At 38.7% G+C, this 17,797-nt stretch overlaps 1 protein-coding gene across 1 annotated transcript in view; it reads left to right on the top strand.

Annotated features, from left to right (window-relative positions):
- Positions 1–17,797, top strand: part of LOC145768959 (short transient receptor potential channel 4-like) — a 122,095-nt gene that overhangs the window by 7,296 nt on the left and 97,002 nt on the right. Inside the window, exons 2-3 of the mRNA XM_082580561.1 lie at positions 954–1,028; positions 1,195–1,420. Of these exons, the coding sequence (XP_082436687.1) occupies positions 954–1,028; positions 1,195–1,420 (301 nt within the window). The remainder of the gene's footprint in view (positions 1–953; positions 1,029–1,194; positions 1,421–17,797) is intronic.

Raw genomic sequence — 17,797 nt, 5'->3', positions numbered from 1 at the left:
TAAACACTCTTCCAATCTTGTTTTTATTTTAGGAAAGCAAATGAAAGTGATATCTTTGCATTTCTCTGGATATCTGTCGTCAGAATTGCAAGTGCCATTACTACATCGCTTATTTACCATCACGAAAACAGCATAAACGTGACCGAAACTGCACAAAACCAATGCTACAGTAGGAAAGCTTGCTCTCCTTCGCTCTGATTGGCTGAACGCTGCTAGGCGATGGATCGGTCTATTTTTGTGTATATTTGTTTTTCCAAACACAGAACAAAGCAAAATGTCTTGAATTGCGAAATGAAACGAAGCGAATTCTTCACACAGAAATTACTTTGAAACAAAACGAAATTAAGACAAGGATTTCCTTTCGATTGAGGAATTTCGCTTCGAAACGAAATATTTCAAAATTTCGAAATATTTTTGTTTCGAACAGCCTTAATCCTCAATAAAGCAATTATGCCGCTCACGTTTCCAATGGCATAATAGCATGAAACAGGCTACCTTACTTCTATTGTATTTGTGTCTGAAATACCAGAAATCACATTTTGTTGCTTTCAGATAAAATCTCAAGTCCATATTATGTTTTATGTCATTGATCAGATACGCGCAATGTATGGCAGAATTTAAGCTGAGCATGAATGTTTTTAACTTAGGCTATAAATTTATGATAATATTTTGAATCACATTTAATAATCGTAGAGGATTGTTTGCGATGTCTCCAACATGTTACTTGCTTATGCAAACTTGCGTACACGCGTGCTACTTGCTTGCTATTGCAGTAAAATTAACACAGCAGTATACTTTTGAACCGGCATAACAGCGTCGCTTTGGACTGTATGTGGCAATTTTATTTTGGTAGTTGTCCTTAGCTGCCACTATTCAACGTGACCCACGACAAGCAATAGCTTCTAGGCCATGATATGGACAAATGCAGAACTTTAGAATGACTTTGTTTTCAGTTTAGTGGCTTGGCTTATGTACCTGAACGATGCATCAAAGGACAATTGGACCGTGCAAGCCACTACACGAAAGCCGTAACATAACCTAAATATTTTGAAAGCAATACAATTGCGTGGCGTGGGTTTGGATGTATAGGCCCAAACAGGAAGTAGGCTACTTTGTGTAAAGTCATAGCTAAAGTATTCCATTTTAAGATGAACACTCTTAGATATTTGTCTAATCAACTGCATCTATGTTAAGGAAACATCACCCACAAGAACAACGCGTCAGCTACCAACCTTCATACCTCTCCCAGTTTTTCGATTTTCCGGCCCTGCATCTCCACCTATTCTGGATACCACAGACAGCGTTACCAGTTCAACCCCTACAAGTTCACGACGCAATACATTGGCCAGCATAATCTTGGGAAGAAATCCAAAGAGGTCAAAAAGCTTTGCGACAACTTCAGAAGAGTTCCCTAAGAAATGTAAGTTATGCGTTTGTTGTTAAGATGCATGTGACAAGCAGTTCGCTATCGACGTTTATTGGAGCAAATTGTTTTGAACAGCTGCATGAATTGTTTATAAAAATTGACCAATAGCTTTTTTTTTTTGAGAAGTGGTTGCTTGTATAAACAAACTACTTTTTGCGAAGTTGGAATTCAAGTTTTGCTTTCGTCGATCCTTTGATTAAAGCAATTTTTTGACCAAGACAAGCTAAACTGTCTGGAATATTGTGTGTAGAAATGTATGATAATTTGGGTCAGTAAGAAAATATGTTTGTGATTTTGCAAATTGAAAGTAACATGCGGACTGAGGTTATTGCACAATAACGCTGTTGGCTGCACAATTTGAAACCTGCACATTAAACCCACCTCATGCCAGCAATGTGTCGCGGCGGAATTGTGGGCAGCTAAATCACGATCCAAACGGATGTACTACTTCAATACGATTTGTAACATAAAGTGTGTTCATACCTTATACTGATTCAGTGCGGCGAAAATGACTCGCTAAGCCACTCAGTAAATGACAGTTGAATCATTAACTGGTTTTCCGTTTAAATTATAAAAGATTTAAGCTTTATATACAGGCTACTGTAAGGAGTATCATCATTATCACGTGCCGTCTCCGATCCGGAGGTTGGCTGTCACTTTCATCCACAAGTCACGTTCTTCCGCTACTCTTTTTGTTTCTCCAATGCTTGACAAATCAGCCCACTGTATCACGTCATCTCCCCATGTTCGTCTCCTTCTTCCCCTGCACTTCTTTCCTTCCACCATACCTTCAATAACCAATTGATGTAGCTGTCCTGTCGATCCTCTCAAAATATGTCCCGCGAATTTCATCTTTTGTTTTGCCAAGTCGTTTGCCCATCTATCTTGCACTCCAATTCTTTTCCTAATTGCTTCGTTTGTAATGTGTTTTTTATATGATATTTTTAATATTCTTCTGTATCACCAGAGTTGAAAAGCATTAATTTTTTTGTGAATTTCTTTGCTGTAGGTCCAACTTTCACTTCCATATGACATGACTGGTTTGATGTAACAAGATAGAAGTCTCAGTTTTAATTGTAAATTTATTTCTCCTCTTAAAAATTTCTTGCATTTCCAAAATGACGCTTTTGCTTGACCGATTCTTCTTTTTACATTATTGGTGCATCTTCCATCTTGTGTAATGAGGGACCCTAGGTATGTGTACGTGGTGACCTGATCCAATTGTTCTCCTTCCAGCTTAATTATTATTTTATTATTTCCATTGCTTTTTTCGATGAGCATTGTCTTTGTTTTCTTCAAATTGAGTTTCATTCCGTATTCTTTACTGATTTCATTGATTTTGTCCATGCTTTCTTGTAGTTTTTCTTCTGTGTCGGCGAGTATGACAGTGTCATCTGCGTATCGTATGTTGCTTACTATTTGACCATTGAATTTTACTCCGTTTTTGTTTAGTATTGTTAATGTTTCCTTGATTATTGCTTCGCTGCACAAATTGAATAATATTGGTGAGAGTATGCATCCCTGCCGAACTCCTTTGAATATCGGGAAAAATTCTGTGAGACTGCTACCACTTCGAACTGCTGCTGTTTGTTTGAAATATATGTTTTTTATAAGTCTTCTTTCTAAGAACGGGACATTAAATTTTTCTAGCAATTGCAGTAATTTGGTATGTTTTATCCTGTCAAATGCTTTGCTGTAATCTATGTATGCAATGTAAGTGTGTTTTCCTTTTTCTATTCTCCGTTCGCCAATTGTTCTTAGAAGGAAAATTGCATTTCTTGTTCCGGATCCTTTTTTATATCCCACTTAATTTTCATCAATTTGTTGTTGTATTATTGGGGTTATCCTTTTTTTGATAATGTGTAGCAGAATTTTGCTGGCGTGTGAAATCAGACTTATAGTCCTGTGTTCTTCACATCTCATTGTTTTTGTTATTGGGATCAAGATACTCTTAGTGAAGTCATCCGGAATTTCACCACTATTGTACATCTTGTTTATTAGTTTCGTCATGTTCTGCAATCCCGTTTCTCCGAGTTGTTTCAGAAGTTCCGCAGGAATTTCATCTATCCCACTTGATTTTCCATCTGGGAGTTTTTCTATGACATCTCTAACTTCATTTTCCATTATTTTTGTAACTTCAGATTTTGCTGGTAAAATTTCCACAATAAGTAATGACGTGTATGAGATTGTACAATATGTACAATGTACATTTTCTCCATTTAGATAATCAAGGGTATGGCCTACCACTGAAGGCTAAAGTATTTTTATTTTCAGCCATGTGTGTAAATGTTTTATCAACTTAGCCTATTTATCAAACAATCCTTTTCGCTTCGTTTGTTGCAAATGAACCATTAGTGACAGGTGACAGCGTGTGGTCTGAGTGTTCAATCAAATGCATATTTAAGTGTAATATTTCACCGACTTGAGGAAGAATGCAAATGCATTCTATGTGTAAAATACAGGGGCTCTATCCACTTTTAGAATTCGGGGTGGGGGGGTGATTTTTGGACAGTGGGATAAAATCGTCATAGTTATTTCAACTTCTGGGGAGCGTAGCCCCCCAGACCCCCATGGTGGCGTCGGCTTCATTGTTCATCAACATGCACTGGGGTTCCAAGTCGTTTCAAAAAGTATGTGTTGGAAGGCAGTGGTGCCGAAGTCCGCGGGAATATATCCTTCCCCCCAATATTTTGGCAGCATCCTCTTCCAATAAATCAGAAAAAAATTATTTGCTATGAAGCTGTACTTCAAGTTAGTTGTTTGCAAGCATCTCGAATTGCTGTTGTTTTTCTTTTATTGATCTTTGATCACAGTTCTAAATTGTCTTGGATTTGACGCTAGACAATGACGGACTTTCATTGAAGGTATTAAGGACGAGTTGGATCAGGCCACTGGCCACAACACTGCAGTAATGAAGAAACTCCAAAAACATATTTGGGACTTGTGCTGATTTTGAAGCCTTTGGCACTTACAAAGCAATTTAGTATCACGTTGCAAGGAGAAAAGCTTGACATTGACTCTTGTGATGAGTTGTTTCAGACCCTGAAAATCACTCGAGAGAAATATCGTGATTTGGAGTTTGAAAACAATTACAAAAATGCAGTTTCACTTCCGGAAAAATTTGCTGCTAATTTTATCACGCCTTTGCAAGCACCACGGCAAAGAAGAGTCCCTGAAAGATCGGGTGGAGACTCCATGGCAACTATACTGCAGACACTCAACTGCATTATAAAATAAGTTATTGTCACGAACCGAACGCTCACGAACCCTCCGAAACGCACTTCAAAAAACCACAAAAATCCGAACCTTGCCGGCTGCCAAACTGCCAACTACGGAAAGACGACATGTGTACCACCAAGAACTGTGTCTACAAGATCACATGCAAAAAAATGCAGGGAAAGCTATATAGGCAGCACGATCCGCCCACTCCACTCCCGCATCAAAGAACACCTTAGCTCAGAAAAAAAAGTTCGATCTTTAATCATCAACAACAGTGCCACGCCGACTTTGAATTTAAAATTATTGCCAGAGAAAATGACGCGGTACAATTACGTTTCAAAGAGGCCATATTCATCAGCAGGAAAAATCCAAAAATCAACAACCATGCCGAAAGGGAAGAACTGCGTCACCTAATCTACTAACAACTGATTCAACAAAATTTCACAGCAATAGCGCCTAACAGCACAGAAACTCAACAGCCGGCAGCCTCAAGCTAAACCAAACAGCCACATGAAAGAAGCACTCACTGAATTCAACGCCATTCGTCACAGCACCAGTTGTGTGGTGAGATTTCTTCTAGTAAGCATAGCCGATTTTTTGCTTGCGAGTTGCCCAGAGAAGCAAGTGTTTTGCGCGGTGCAGAACAAGAAGGAAGGTGCAGTTTGAAATACAAATTTGAGCTTTCAATTTTAAATCAACTCAACCAAACTGGAGATAGACGACCCAGAAAACAAGAAGGAGACGCCGTCTCTAAAAAGAAGACGAATGCATTCCGAAGAGGAGTATCAAACGGAAAACAACCCAGACGAAAATGGCAACAATACTACTACAGTCATATTGAAATCGAACCAGCCGGGAGAGCAAAAAAAACATTAAAAATGTATTCGCCGATACTGATCGACCGATGTCTGCAATATCTAATAGGCGAATACAAATCCTGCTCAGCAAGACAAGATGGAGGACTTCAGATAAATGCAAACCCAAGCCAGATAGAGGTCATCCTCAAAACCAAGACACTGACGGATGGAAACACCATCAACATTCCGATCACCGCCTACGCCAAAAGACCACCTGGAGCAAGTGGAGTAATATATAATGTTCCTCTCGGCATGGAGGATGGAGATATTCTTGCGGCGCTGAAGGATGCGAACAAGGTCGGTTAAAAGGTTTAATAAAAGAAATTCTGACTCGTCTGAACTAATTGCATCTACTACTGTATTATTAATCTTCAATAGCAAATCACTACCAGGCTCAATAAAAATAGGTTATCAACGATTTAGAGTCTCGCAATACATTCCAAAACCCTTAAGATGTTACAACTGCAATCGATTTGGACACATAGCAAAATTGTGCAGATCTAAAACCAAATGTCTCCGATGCGGTAAACAACACAGGCATGATGAATGCCCAAGTATAGCAGTAAAATGCTCAAATTGTGGTGGAAACCACGTCGCTATTTCTAAAAACTGCCCCAAGTACTTGAAAGAAAAAGCCATTCAGAAAATGAAAACCACTAAGAACCTAACATATGCTGAAGCCTGCAAGCAGCAAAGAGCTGTAAATACAGAAATGCCAAGTTATGATCTGGACTTCCCTCCTCTTGTAGCAAGCACAACTCAAACAAGCCAATTGAATAAAAATCTATCCTCTAACCAAACTAATGACGGTATAAATATAACTCCAGTCACAATGGAAAAACCCGGACCCTCTAAACCAACCAATGTAGGAGACGAGGGCGGCCACTTTATAAATAACCCAATCTTATTTCTTGCCTTTTTAGCAGAAGTGATTACCAAGACAACGTATGCTCAAAGCCAAAATAAAGAAATTGACATTTTTCAAATTATCGCCGATGCAGCAGGTTCTAGAATGGGATTTCTAACAAACTCGGACATGTTAAAATCACTAATAATTTAATGTTCTTCACAGTGTGGCAGTGGAACTGTCGGTCAATTTATAGGAAAATCCCGGAATTGAATCAACTAATAGCAAGCTCACAAACCACACCGCATATCATTTGCTTACAAGAAACACACCTAACTCCTAAATACTCCCCTAATATTAATGGATATCATCTCTACAAAAAAGACAGACCTGCTTACTTGGGAAAAGGAGGTGGTGTCGGAATCTGCATTAAAAGAAATATCTCCTTTACTGAGCTACCCATCCCGGATGCAGACCCACGGCTGGAAATTATTGCAATTAAAATCGAACAACTAACTGTATGCAGTATATATAACCCACCCACAAACTCATTTGCAGGTGACCAAATAAACTGTATTTTCACTAACCATGATAAATTATTAATTTGCGGTGATTTCAATGCCCACCATGTCATGTGGGGGTGCAACAACAATAATAATAGAGGGTATGCTCTACTTGAACTAATTGAAAATCATGATGCAGTAATCCTCAACACCACTGTTCCCACCCACATGTCTTTAAATAAGCCGGAAATCCGATGGAACATTCTAGACCTCACTATTGCTTCTACTTCCCTTGGGCACAAATGCATCACCGATGTCACCAATGAATTTTTGGGTAGTGACCACTGCATAGTCGCTACTACAGTCAATGTTTCTTCCCCAGATAATGCAGAGTTTGTACCATCATGGGCATTCCAAAGAGCTGATTGGGCAAAGTATTCCAAATTATGCCAAGAAAATCTAAATTCTTCTGTTGTCTCAAATGATATAATACATTTAACCAAAACCTCTCCGAAACTATCCAACTCTGCGCGTCGATAGCAATATTCCTAAAACCAAACCATTCAAATTAAATGGCGTTCCATGGTGGAATGACGATTGTAAACGAGCAGTAAGGAACAAAAAAATAGCACTACAACGTCTTCATCGTACCAGACACCCAACAGACATCCAAGCCTTTAAACGCCTCCGGGCAATTGCCAGAAAAACCATCATCCAAGCAAAAAAGAAAGCTGGAACAATTTCTGCTGTTCCCTCGATAGTAAAACAAAGCTTGACAAAGTGTGGAAAATTATTAAAAAATTTTCAGGCATAAAGGAAACCAAAAGAATTCCCACTCTTGCCAATAAAACAGAAAGTGATACCAACAAAGCCAACATCCTTGCAGATCAATTTCTCTCAGTTAGCAGCTCAACCAACTATTCAAAAACATTCCGTGAAAATTCCAGTCTTTCAATTTCGAACAATCTACAATCAAAACTGGCAACCCATTTCTACAATAAATCTTACAATTCACCCCTGCAAATGAACGAGTTGAAGACAGTCCTTGAAGGTAATAAAAACACTGCCGCAGGAGCGGACGGCATTTATTATCAAATGTTATGTCATCTACCCCCTTGCAGTTTGAATATCCTCCTCGACTTCTTTAACTACGTCTGGTCAACAGGTACACTGCCACTCAAATGGAAACATTCAATCATCATCCCAATTCATAAGCCAAACAAACCAACGAGTATACCCTCCTCCTACAGACCAATTTTTTTAACCAGCACCCTTTGCAAAACTATGGAGAAAATAGTAACTAATCGCCTCAGATGGTATCTAGAACAAAACAATCTACTCCATCTTCAACAGTCTGGATTCAGAAAAAGACGTCGAACGACAGATCATATTATCAGACTCCACGACACCATCCAAAAATCCTTATCTTGCGGTGAATCAGTACAAACAGTATTTCTTGACCTTGAGAAAGCTTATGATATGGTCTATCACGACGCAGTCCTCCTAAAACTATATGACTTAGGGATCAAAGGAGCCATGCTATCTTGGATCAAATCTTTCCTGTCAAATCGTACTTTTCAAGTCAAGGTTGTCAAAGCTTTATCTACCACAAGAAAACTAGAAAACGGAATTCCTCAAGGCAGCGTTATTAGTCCATTACTATTCAACGTAGCGATCAACGATTTACCAAACTTAATTACCTCTTCTACAGCACTTTTTGCAGATGACTTTTGTTTTTGGAAAACAGGAGAAGACATCTCAACTCTGTCTAATATAATCAAATCTGACTTTTCAAAAACCAAAGACTGGTGTGATAAATGGGGCTTCAAGATCTCCGCAAACAAATCAGCGGTTGTGCTCTTTACAAACAAACGTAAATATGATCCGTGTACACTCGAAATAAAAAAATCGTTAATCCCCATCAAAAAAGACTACAAATACCTTGGAATCACATTTCAGTCAAATGGAAAGTATAGCATCCATGCTAAACGTGTTGCAGAAAAATCCAAATCAAGACTAAATGTTCTTCGTGTAGGCTACTGAAGGGCACAAACTGGGGAGCAGGAAAATCAGCACTGCTTTGCATCTACAGAGCCATAATACGATCGGTTATTGAATATGGTATGGAAGCATATTTTGCCACAAACAAAACCACACTCCAACCAATTCTGACATTACAAAATGAAGCTCTAAGAATATGCTCCAGAGCAATGAAAAGTACCCCAATTTCAAACCTACAACACTACTGCAATGAATTACCCTTGTCACTTAGATACGAGCAACTTTGCCTAAACTACAAAGCCCACATTCTGATATTTTTACGCCACCCAGCACATGACATCCTCGAGGAAAGTTTGCCAAGAAATTCGATCAACACAAGTAACTACCAACCATTCCCTCACCGAGAGAATAGACACGAATATTACCGTAAACCTCATCCAAGAACCATCTATCCCACCCTGGGAAATCTATATACCCACAACTGACTACACCCTTGTAACTGAAACCTCCCAGCTTGACCATCCAAATGCCATCTCTGGAATAGTCGCTGAGCACCTCACAAAAAATTACTCAGAATTTCTCAACATTTATTATAAATACAGACCGTGGCCTACGAAAATAGATGGCCTGGACACCGTGCACAAGCCTTCAGAACTGAAGGCTGACTCCCAAGTTTATGATAAAGAAAAACGTCACTTCCAAGGGAGGTTTTCCTTGCGATTGTCGAGTCACATTCTAGAGTTGATAAAATTTGTTTTTCCTTCACGTCGTTTCAACATCGGTAGACGTTGAAACGATATAAAATAGCTTTGCTAGCTAGGGCCTGCTGGGTACAGTCAAGTACAGCTTTTTACTGAATTCACTAGTATTAACAAAAGTTCAAAGATGCATGTAGCCTACAGATACAAAGTAGAGTTTAAATGATAAAGAATACCTGTAATGTGTTGGTATCTGGAAGCAGGATTTATGATTTAGAGGTTATTTTGTAGTCCTGAGAAGGTTTACAAGGAACTAGTAGTTGTTTCAGAGTAGGAAGGGTTATCATAATATGCACTCAGGTAGTGGCAATGAAATTATTCGGAAAGCCCTAGTTGGCCAGATATTTTTATTTTGTACAATCACTATTTTTTGCCTACCGAAAATGTGTTAAGTGTCCTGATTATTCTTGAAAAGTTTTTAGCTGAACACAGTAAAAACTTAAGTGAGGTAGTAAAGTAACAAACAAGACTTGTAGTTAAATTAAGGCAATTCACAGTGTCTGTTTAAAGATAGCATCAAGTAAACATTGTATGATTGGCCTGCATCAGTGTAGCCTTTTTTGCTAATAGACAAGTATTTTTACAGATTACCCAACAAACAAATAGTGCCTCTTAAATGATGTGTGCCTCACTGCAATTCAAATTATGATTCTTCCGAGATCACTGTACTGTGCATAAATTTCCAAAAGATGATGTATTGTAGAGAAACAAAAGTGGAAAGATAGTATTCCAAGAGCCAAGTGGGTTGTAACTAAACATAGAGCAGTTTGTGCTCGTCACTTGCCTGAAGATGAACCATTATCTCCATACTATGGGAAACTGCGGCCGACAAATCCTCTTCCGCTATTTCCTGACATTCCAACAAGTTGTGTTCTCACGCCTCCAACAAAAAAAAAAAGGAAAACTTTAGCTTCTAGTGAAAAGCGAGATATTATTCCTGATGAAATTGGTGAGTTTGTAAAGCAAGATACTTTACTTTTGGATGATTTGTGTAATGTTTTGAGAAATGAAAATGTCGTAGTTTACAAAACAGAAATTTATACTACAATCCAATGAAAAATTATGGAAGTCGGAATGCCATTGTTCGCACTGAAATTACATGAAGACTACACGTTTGCTGCTTATCACAATGGGTCCTCAATGAGGACTCCTCATGTTCCATTGCACGTTTGTTACATAATCGGATATCAAAAATAAAGACAAAATCAGCTTTATCCGCAGCCATTACTTTTCTTGCAAATAAAGAAGAAGACAGTAAAGCAGCTAACTAGAGACACCAGCAAGGCACTACATGAAACATGCAATGGACTCATCGATCTTGCAAAGTTTTTATTACAAACAGGAGCCAAATATGTCTTGCTTGGTTGGTTTACCACTGATGATTTGGAAAAATGCTTCTCAAAGCTTCGCCAAGGATCTGGGGGAGCTTATTTCATAACAGCAAAATCCGTCATTGAGAAAGTGAACATAGGCTACAACGAGCAAAGTTGACACTTCAGCTCGATAGCCTATGGAAGTTGAAGGTATTGATGGACACCAGTGTGAATTCTGCAACAGAGACTTATCTGACGCCGAAAAGGAAATTATTGACAATATTATTTCACTGGAAGAATGTGTTACCACCAGTACAAACAATGCTATGATTTATATTGCTGGATATATTCAATGAAAGATTCCAATATTAAATGATGATAACACTTATTATTCTTTTGAGAAATATAAACACTATTTTACCACCATTGATAGAGGTGCACTGACTGTCACTGTTGACACCCTTATCCAATGGTCTGTATTTTGTATGATTTTTTTTCAAAGATTAACAGGGTCGTTCTGTAGGTCATTCTAAACAATTTCATGCTAATTGCAAAACAGTACAAGTTCAATGGTATAACAACGAAACATTTTCGGATATTGCCTAATATATTCATTAAAAACTATGCCTTAATGAATACCCCGAGGAATTCAAAAGAAACTGAACTGAAAGTGATAAAGCTGGGATAGGAATACGTTAGGTTAGGTTTTATCATTTAAATTGAAAAGTATGATCAATCTCACTTTCCATTTTGAAAATATACTTATGTGTGTAGACAACAGTTGTACATCGGAGTTAACAGACTGTAATTATACATAATTAAACCATTCAAAAAGTTTGCTCTAATTATCCATTTCCTGTATTTTTCAGTTTTCTTTTCGTTTGACATGTAATGTTTACGCGTATTATTTGAAGATGCCCTTACTTAGCACGTATTTAATCTGCAAGCCCTTTTTGGAGAATGCGCTTTCACACAGTCGATTTTTTTGCAATCTGTATGTGAGCATTTGATAATGCAATAATTATATCAGTAAAACTTAGGAAATACCAGTGCATCTTAAGCATTCCATTCAATGTTTAAACTATTGAATTGTGTTTCTATGTTGCTTGATAAATGCTATGATATTTTTTTTTCTCATATTTAAAGCTGCTTGTGATCAGAAAAAAACACTAATGTGCTTGAATAAACATTCTTGACGAATATGCAACCAAAGTACGCTTTTCATTAATAACAGACTTCAGCCTTCAGTTCTGAAGGCTTGTGCACGGTGTCCAGGCCATCTATTTTCGTAGGCCACGATACAGACGGATCAGTAGCGGCGCCACGGGGTGGACTGGGGTGGACATGTCCACCCCGCTCCTATTTAGAGTCAATTTTGTAATTCGTTGAGATCCGATGAGAAAACTTGGGGGAGTGTATGCGGGGGGTTAGGGGGGCCTAGTGACAGCGTCATAAATTAATTTCAACTTCTTACGTAGCCTATGAATTTCTATTACTTTTGCAGCATTGACTTATACGAAGGAATGAAGAATCTTCATTGTTATCGCTCTGTTGTATTGATTAATGATTGTAGTTTAATTTTACCATTTTGAGGTGATGGCTTTTGTCACGTCACAGCGGAGACACAAGCTTTTGTGGTGTTTGCCAGTTCGCCACGTTTTTTTGTTTTGTTCAGTAATTGTGACGTAACAATCAAAATATAAGAATTAATGGAAAGAGTCGATGGCCACCCTCAGAAGTCAAAATCTTAAATCAGTAATCATTTATGAGTTAAGTTTAAGTGAAGGTCAATTTTATTTGGCTCGAAGACGTACCGTAATTGGAATATTGCTGTCTCTATTTATCGAATTGTCTGAAAGGGATCCGCTGCCTGAAGTGATACACAGCGATAATCGCGAATTTGTTGTTAAATCTGGCCGGATTCAGCCACTGATAGTTTTTCCGCAGTCGGAGCAGTGCAAAAAGAATTACCTATTTCAAAAGAAATGGTGCCGTATTCAGAGTTTGGGTGGAGTAGGCTACTCGACTTCGAAAGAGGCTGCATTTTGTTTTATTGGTACCCGGTCAATTGGTCGAAAGACATTTGGTCGACAGTCATTTGGTCGACAGACATTTGGTCGACAGGACGTTTGGTCGACAGACAATTGGTCGACAAGACATTTGGTCGACAGGACATTTGGTCGACAGACATTTGGTCGACAGGACATTTGGTCGACAGACATTTGGTCGACAGGACGTTTGGTCGACAGACATTTGGTCGACAGGACATTTGGTCGACAAGACATTTGGTCAACAGGACATTTGGTCGAAAGAACGATTCATTTTAGGGTTAACTAACCCTAAGCTAACCCTAACCCTAATCCTAACCCTAACCCTAACCTTAACCCTAACCTAACCCTAACCTAACCCTAACCTAACCCTAACCTAACCCTAACCTAACCCTAACCTAACCCTAACCTAACCCTAACCTAACCCTAACCTAACCCTAACCTAACCCTAACCTAACCCTAACCTAACCCTAACCTAACCCTAACCTAACCCTAACTCTAACCCAAATGTCCTGTCGACCAAATGTCTTGTCGACCAAATGTCTGTCGACCAAATGTCTTGTCGACCAAATGTCTGTCGACCAAATGTCTTGTCGACCAAATGTCTTGTCGACCAAATGTCCTGTCGACCAAATGTCTGTCGACCAATTGTCTGTCGACCAAACGTCCTGTCGACCAAATGTCTGTCGACCAATTGACTGTCGACCAAATGTCTTTCGACCAATCGACCGGCCACCGTTTTATTTGCCGATGTTTTGGCACGCTTGGTAAGTTTATCGCTTTCTGATCGCTATGGCATTGAGTTATCCCAGTTTATGTAGCAGCATTCTTTTGCTCGAGTTTCAATTTATCGGTAGGCCAACCTCCCTACCTGAAATTTAATAGAACAAACTAATGATAGGAAACTGTAAAGCATTATAATATCGGAATAGCGTATAAATGCATTTAACATTTTAAAAGTCATAAAAGCGAAGCTGGTAAGTTTTATTTTAATTGTCAAAGAAATTTAAACCCATTTAAACCTTGCACAAGTTGCACATGTTAGCCTAATTTAAATGGTGTTTTAAAAAAGGTTTGAATGTCTTGTTTTGTGCACGTAGAACTGGAAAGGCGCTCTTCTAGCTGCCTATTTAATTGGTGCTGCCTGGTTGTGCTTCTGTTTATCGGGCTAGTGGCGGTGACACCGGCCTTTGTGCTAATCCTAGCAGAAACTCGTGTCGTGTTGGACTGATTTACGATGATAAAAGATGTTCTCTTCTTGGCATGAATGCAGAGAAACTATGTTTTTTGAACTACAATTTGAAACTGTTGAACTTTGATTATTGAATTGAACACAAAACAGCAGACTATTGCATTTGGTTGTTTCTTTTTTGTTTGGTGTTTTTTTGTGATTGATTCATTGTGATTTTTCCATTACAGCAACCAATGCATAAACTTTCTTGGACTGGTTTGCTGCTTAATAACTTTGTTGGTAACAAAACTTTCGTAGTTGATATATATATCGGTATCGGCCTAAAACTTTCATAAATATCGGCATCGGCCTGAAAAAGTGATATCGGTCGAGCTCTATACCCGTGGTTGTGTTTGCCTTCACTTTTGAAATTGTTTGAACAAACCGATCTTAATCATTTGTACAGCGATTTGTTTCAGATTATTGCTACTTTGCCCGTGACTGTGGCATCTTGTGAACGTATTCACAGCAAAGTTAAGATAATAAACAATTATCGGCGAGCTGCCATGTCATCACAAAGACTTGAACATCTGGTGCAGATCAGCAGTGAGCGAGACATTGCCGATAGCACTGATCTTCAAAAATTGATGGAAGCTTTTAAACTGACCTGCGAGCACAAAATAAAACTCTAATGCAGTGATTCTTAACCTATGGCTATAATGGGTATTATTGGGTAGTATAGCGAGGCATTTTAAAAGTCTGTTTAAGGGGCCACCCAATAAATTTTTATGAGGCCCCCTATTATTGCAGCAGCTCCATGACGTGAAATAACGACATGCTTGCTAACATCAAGATCGTAGTCGGCAATTCTATGGACCGCAGAGGAAATGTATGGGAGCGTTTGGCCCCATAAAACGCCTTAAACATTGGTTATAACCAGCAAAAACTGAATTTTGATATGTCACCAAGATGTTGGTCATTTTTGATACCTTCGTAGCCTACTTTATAAAGCGGATCATTTCCGTTTTATCTATTCTATTGTTTATAATTCAGAGTGCTCTTAATAGAAAACGAGCTTTTGCCCCCTTGCAATTTCTTTTGCCCCCTTGCAATTATTTTTCAATAAATTTTACAACCGACCTGAAGTGAATCACATCGCAATCGGTAATTTTAGTGACCATATTTTACGGTAGTATATTACCTCGAAATATTTTGTCCACCCCACTCATTTTTGGCTGGCGCCGCCCCTGAGACGGATCCAAGACCAACACGAAAACCGGATCTTCCTTTTTTGTAAACCGCCATGGAATAAAACGCTGTTTCACAATTAATAGATCTGCATCTGTGTTCAGTGCCGAACTGTTTGCAATAAAGGCTGCACTTATATGGATAAAAGAGACCAAACAAAGGAAGTTGGTCATCATTAGCGACTGCTTAAGTGCACTACGGACGATTTCAAATCCAACTTGGACAAAACACAGCTTAATCAATGACACACTTCTGCTTCACTCCAGCATTATATCAAATACAACAAAAGTAAAGTTTTTATGGATTCCTAGTCATGTAGGCATTCCTGGAAACGAAACTGCTGATTTTTTAGCAAAACTTGCTTCAGGAGCCATACCAGCAATACCAACATCAGCCATTACCCCCATCTCCGCAAACACAAAACTCAGCCTAAGTGAAGTCAAAAACCTCACCAAAGATCTAGCTCTGTAAAAATGGAATAATCATTATATAAACAGTACCACAGACCAACTCTACAAATCTATATATCCTGACACCAAAAGTGCAGGAACAAACAAAGTGCCTGACCATCCAACCGTTTTTAGACTCATCACCGGTCACTGCCGTTTAAACCAACACCTCTTCAAGATCGGATGCCACACTTCTGGACTATGCGACACATGTATGACCCCTGAGACTGTGAATCATTTTCTATTTCATTGCAGTAAATATGCAACTCAAAGGAAGTGTCTTGAACAAAATCTGAGCAAGTATGGAATAAACATATCGGTGAAAAATTTTGCTGAAAATCGTCCAACTACTACACATCTGCTGGCTTTTATAAACTCCTGCAATAAGCTCATTTAAATTATTGTTTTAATCAGTGTAATCATCCATGTTATACTGTAGTGCACCCGTGTCGTGTCTGCTCCCAGCCAGAGATCGATCGCTTTTTACATTGATTCAGCGTCTTTGGACATTGAATCGGTGTGGAAGGCGATTGATTTGCTGGCTGGGCTTTCCTTATTTTGTTTCAGTTTGTAACACCAAACGTGCAATTCCAAAGAAGTACCTGACTTTCGTGAGCCTAACCTCCTACAAGAATTACTTTTCCACTAATGATGTGTTTAAACTACTGTATCGTATTATGTTGTGTTGTGTCGTATTGCACCCTTCACTATGCCCTGTTGTGTTCTAACTGTGCTAAATAGCTATTATAATAATGACTGTCGCTAAAAGACCATAGATGTTGTAAAGCGACATAAAACAAACCATAACAATCAATCAATCGTCACAGCATATGACCAGGGAACTGTATTCCGAAAGCTCGTGTAATTCGATATTACCACAACTAATTTGCAGCATCAGGCTTAAACAGATCGCTAGAATCTACACTGTGAAGTAAGCAACGATCATGCTGCTAAAAGCGAAACTCAATCAATTAAAATAAGTTACTTTAGAATCAGTTCATGGACAGAGTTATCTCTGAACTAACCGAACGGTTTGAAAGTAGCCTGAATTCCGATTCGGCAAAGTAGGCTATAAAGAACTTGCACGAATTTTCAAGACCGGCATAGTTCCTGAAATGGTCAAAAATTATCCAGAGCTGAATAGACAATCGATGAGTTATCAAATTGATTCATTCAGCAAGGCAATAACAGGAGCAAAATCTCTGTAGGCTACGATGCTAAAAGAGCTTACCAGGCATTGTCCGAGTTGGAAAAACCTCTCTATTCTCAAATACCCCAGCTGATTAAGATCCTCTTAATTTGCCCGGTAAGCTCTGCTGCTTGTGAGAGGTCGTTTTCCAATCTTCGTAGATTGAAAACCTGGCTGAGAAATGCTTTGGGACAGGAAAGGTTGAATGCTAGCATTATTTGCAACATTTACCAAAATATTCTTAATGACATCAGCATAAATGACAGTGCTAATGAGTTTTCAATGCCCACTATCGTAAGACGCAATATGTTCGGTTGTAACAAGTTCTTGTGATATATTTGAAAGTTAGTATTTTTGTCATAAATTTGCTATTCTAAATTCTAGTGAAAGAGAGGGCAAGGGTTGGTTGTCAAAGGTTCAGGGTTGTCAAATCAAAAATTCAAAAAAGTGACAACAGCCGAAATATTTTTTTCAAAATTCGATCAATAAAATATCACAAAACCCTTTTCAAAACCAAATGAGTGGGGGGGTGATTTTGCATTGCTCACCCCCCCACTTCAATGAGTGGGGGGTGATCACTCCCCTCACCCCCCCTTGGATAGAGCCCATGGTAAAATATGAGTAAAGCTAAGTTGTTTTGGATTTTGAGATGAAAAATATGTTTTCTTTAAATCTTTTATGAAATACCAAACAGATAATGTTCGACATGTCTATTGTGCAGCCACAAGGTCAATGGTTTGGCAACTTAACAAGGGGCAATGAGATACC

Source organism: Aplidium turbinatum, chromosome 4 (assembly GCF_918807975.1).
Source record: "Aplidium turbinatum chromosome 4, kaAplTurb1.1, whole genome shotgun sequence".
Lineage (NCBI taxonomy): Eukaryota > Metazoa > Chordata > Ascidiacea > Aplousobranchia > Polyclinidae > Aplidium > Aplidium turbinatum.
The sequence above is the reverse complement of the archived record's forward strand: the minus strand, read 5'-3'. Positions and strand labels throughout refer to the sequence as shown.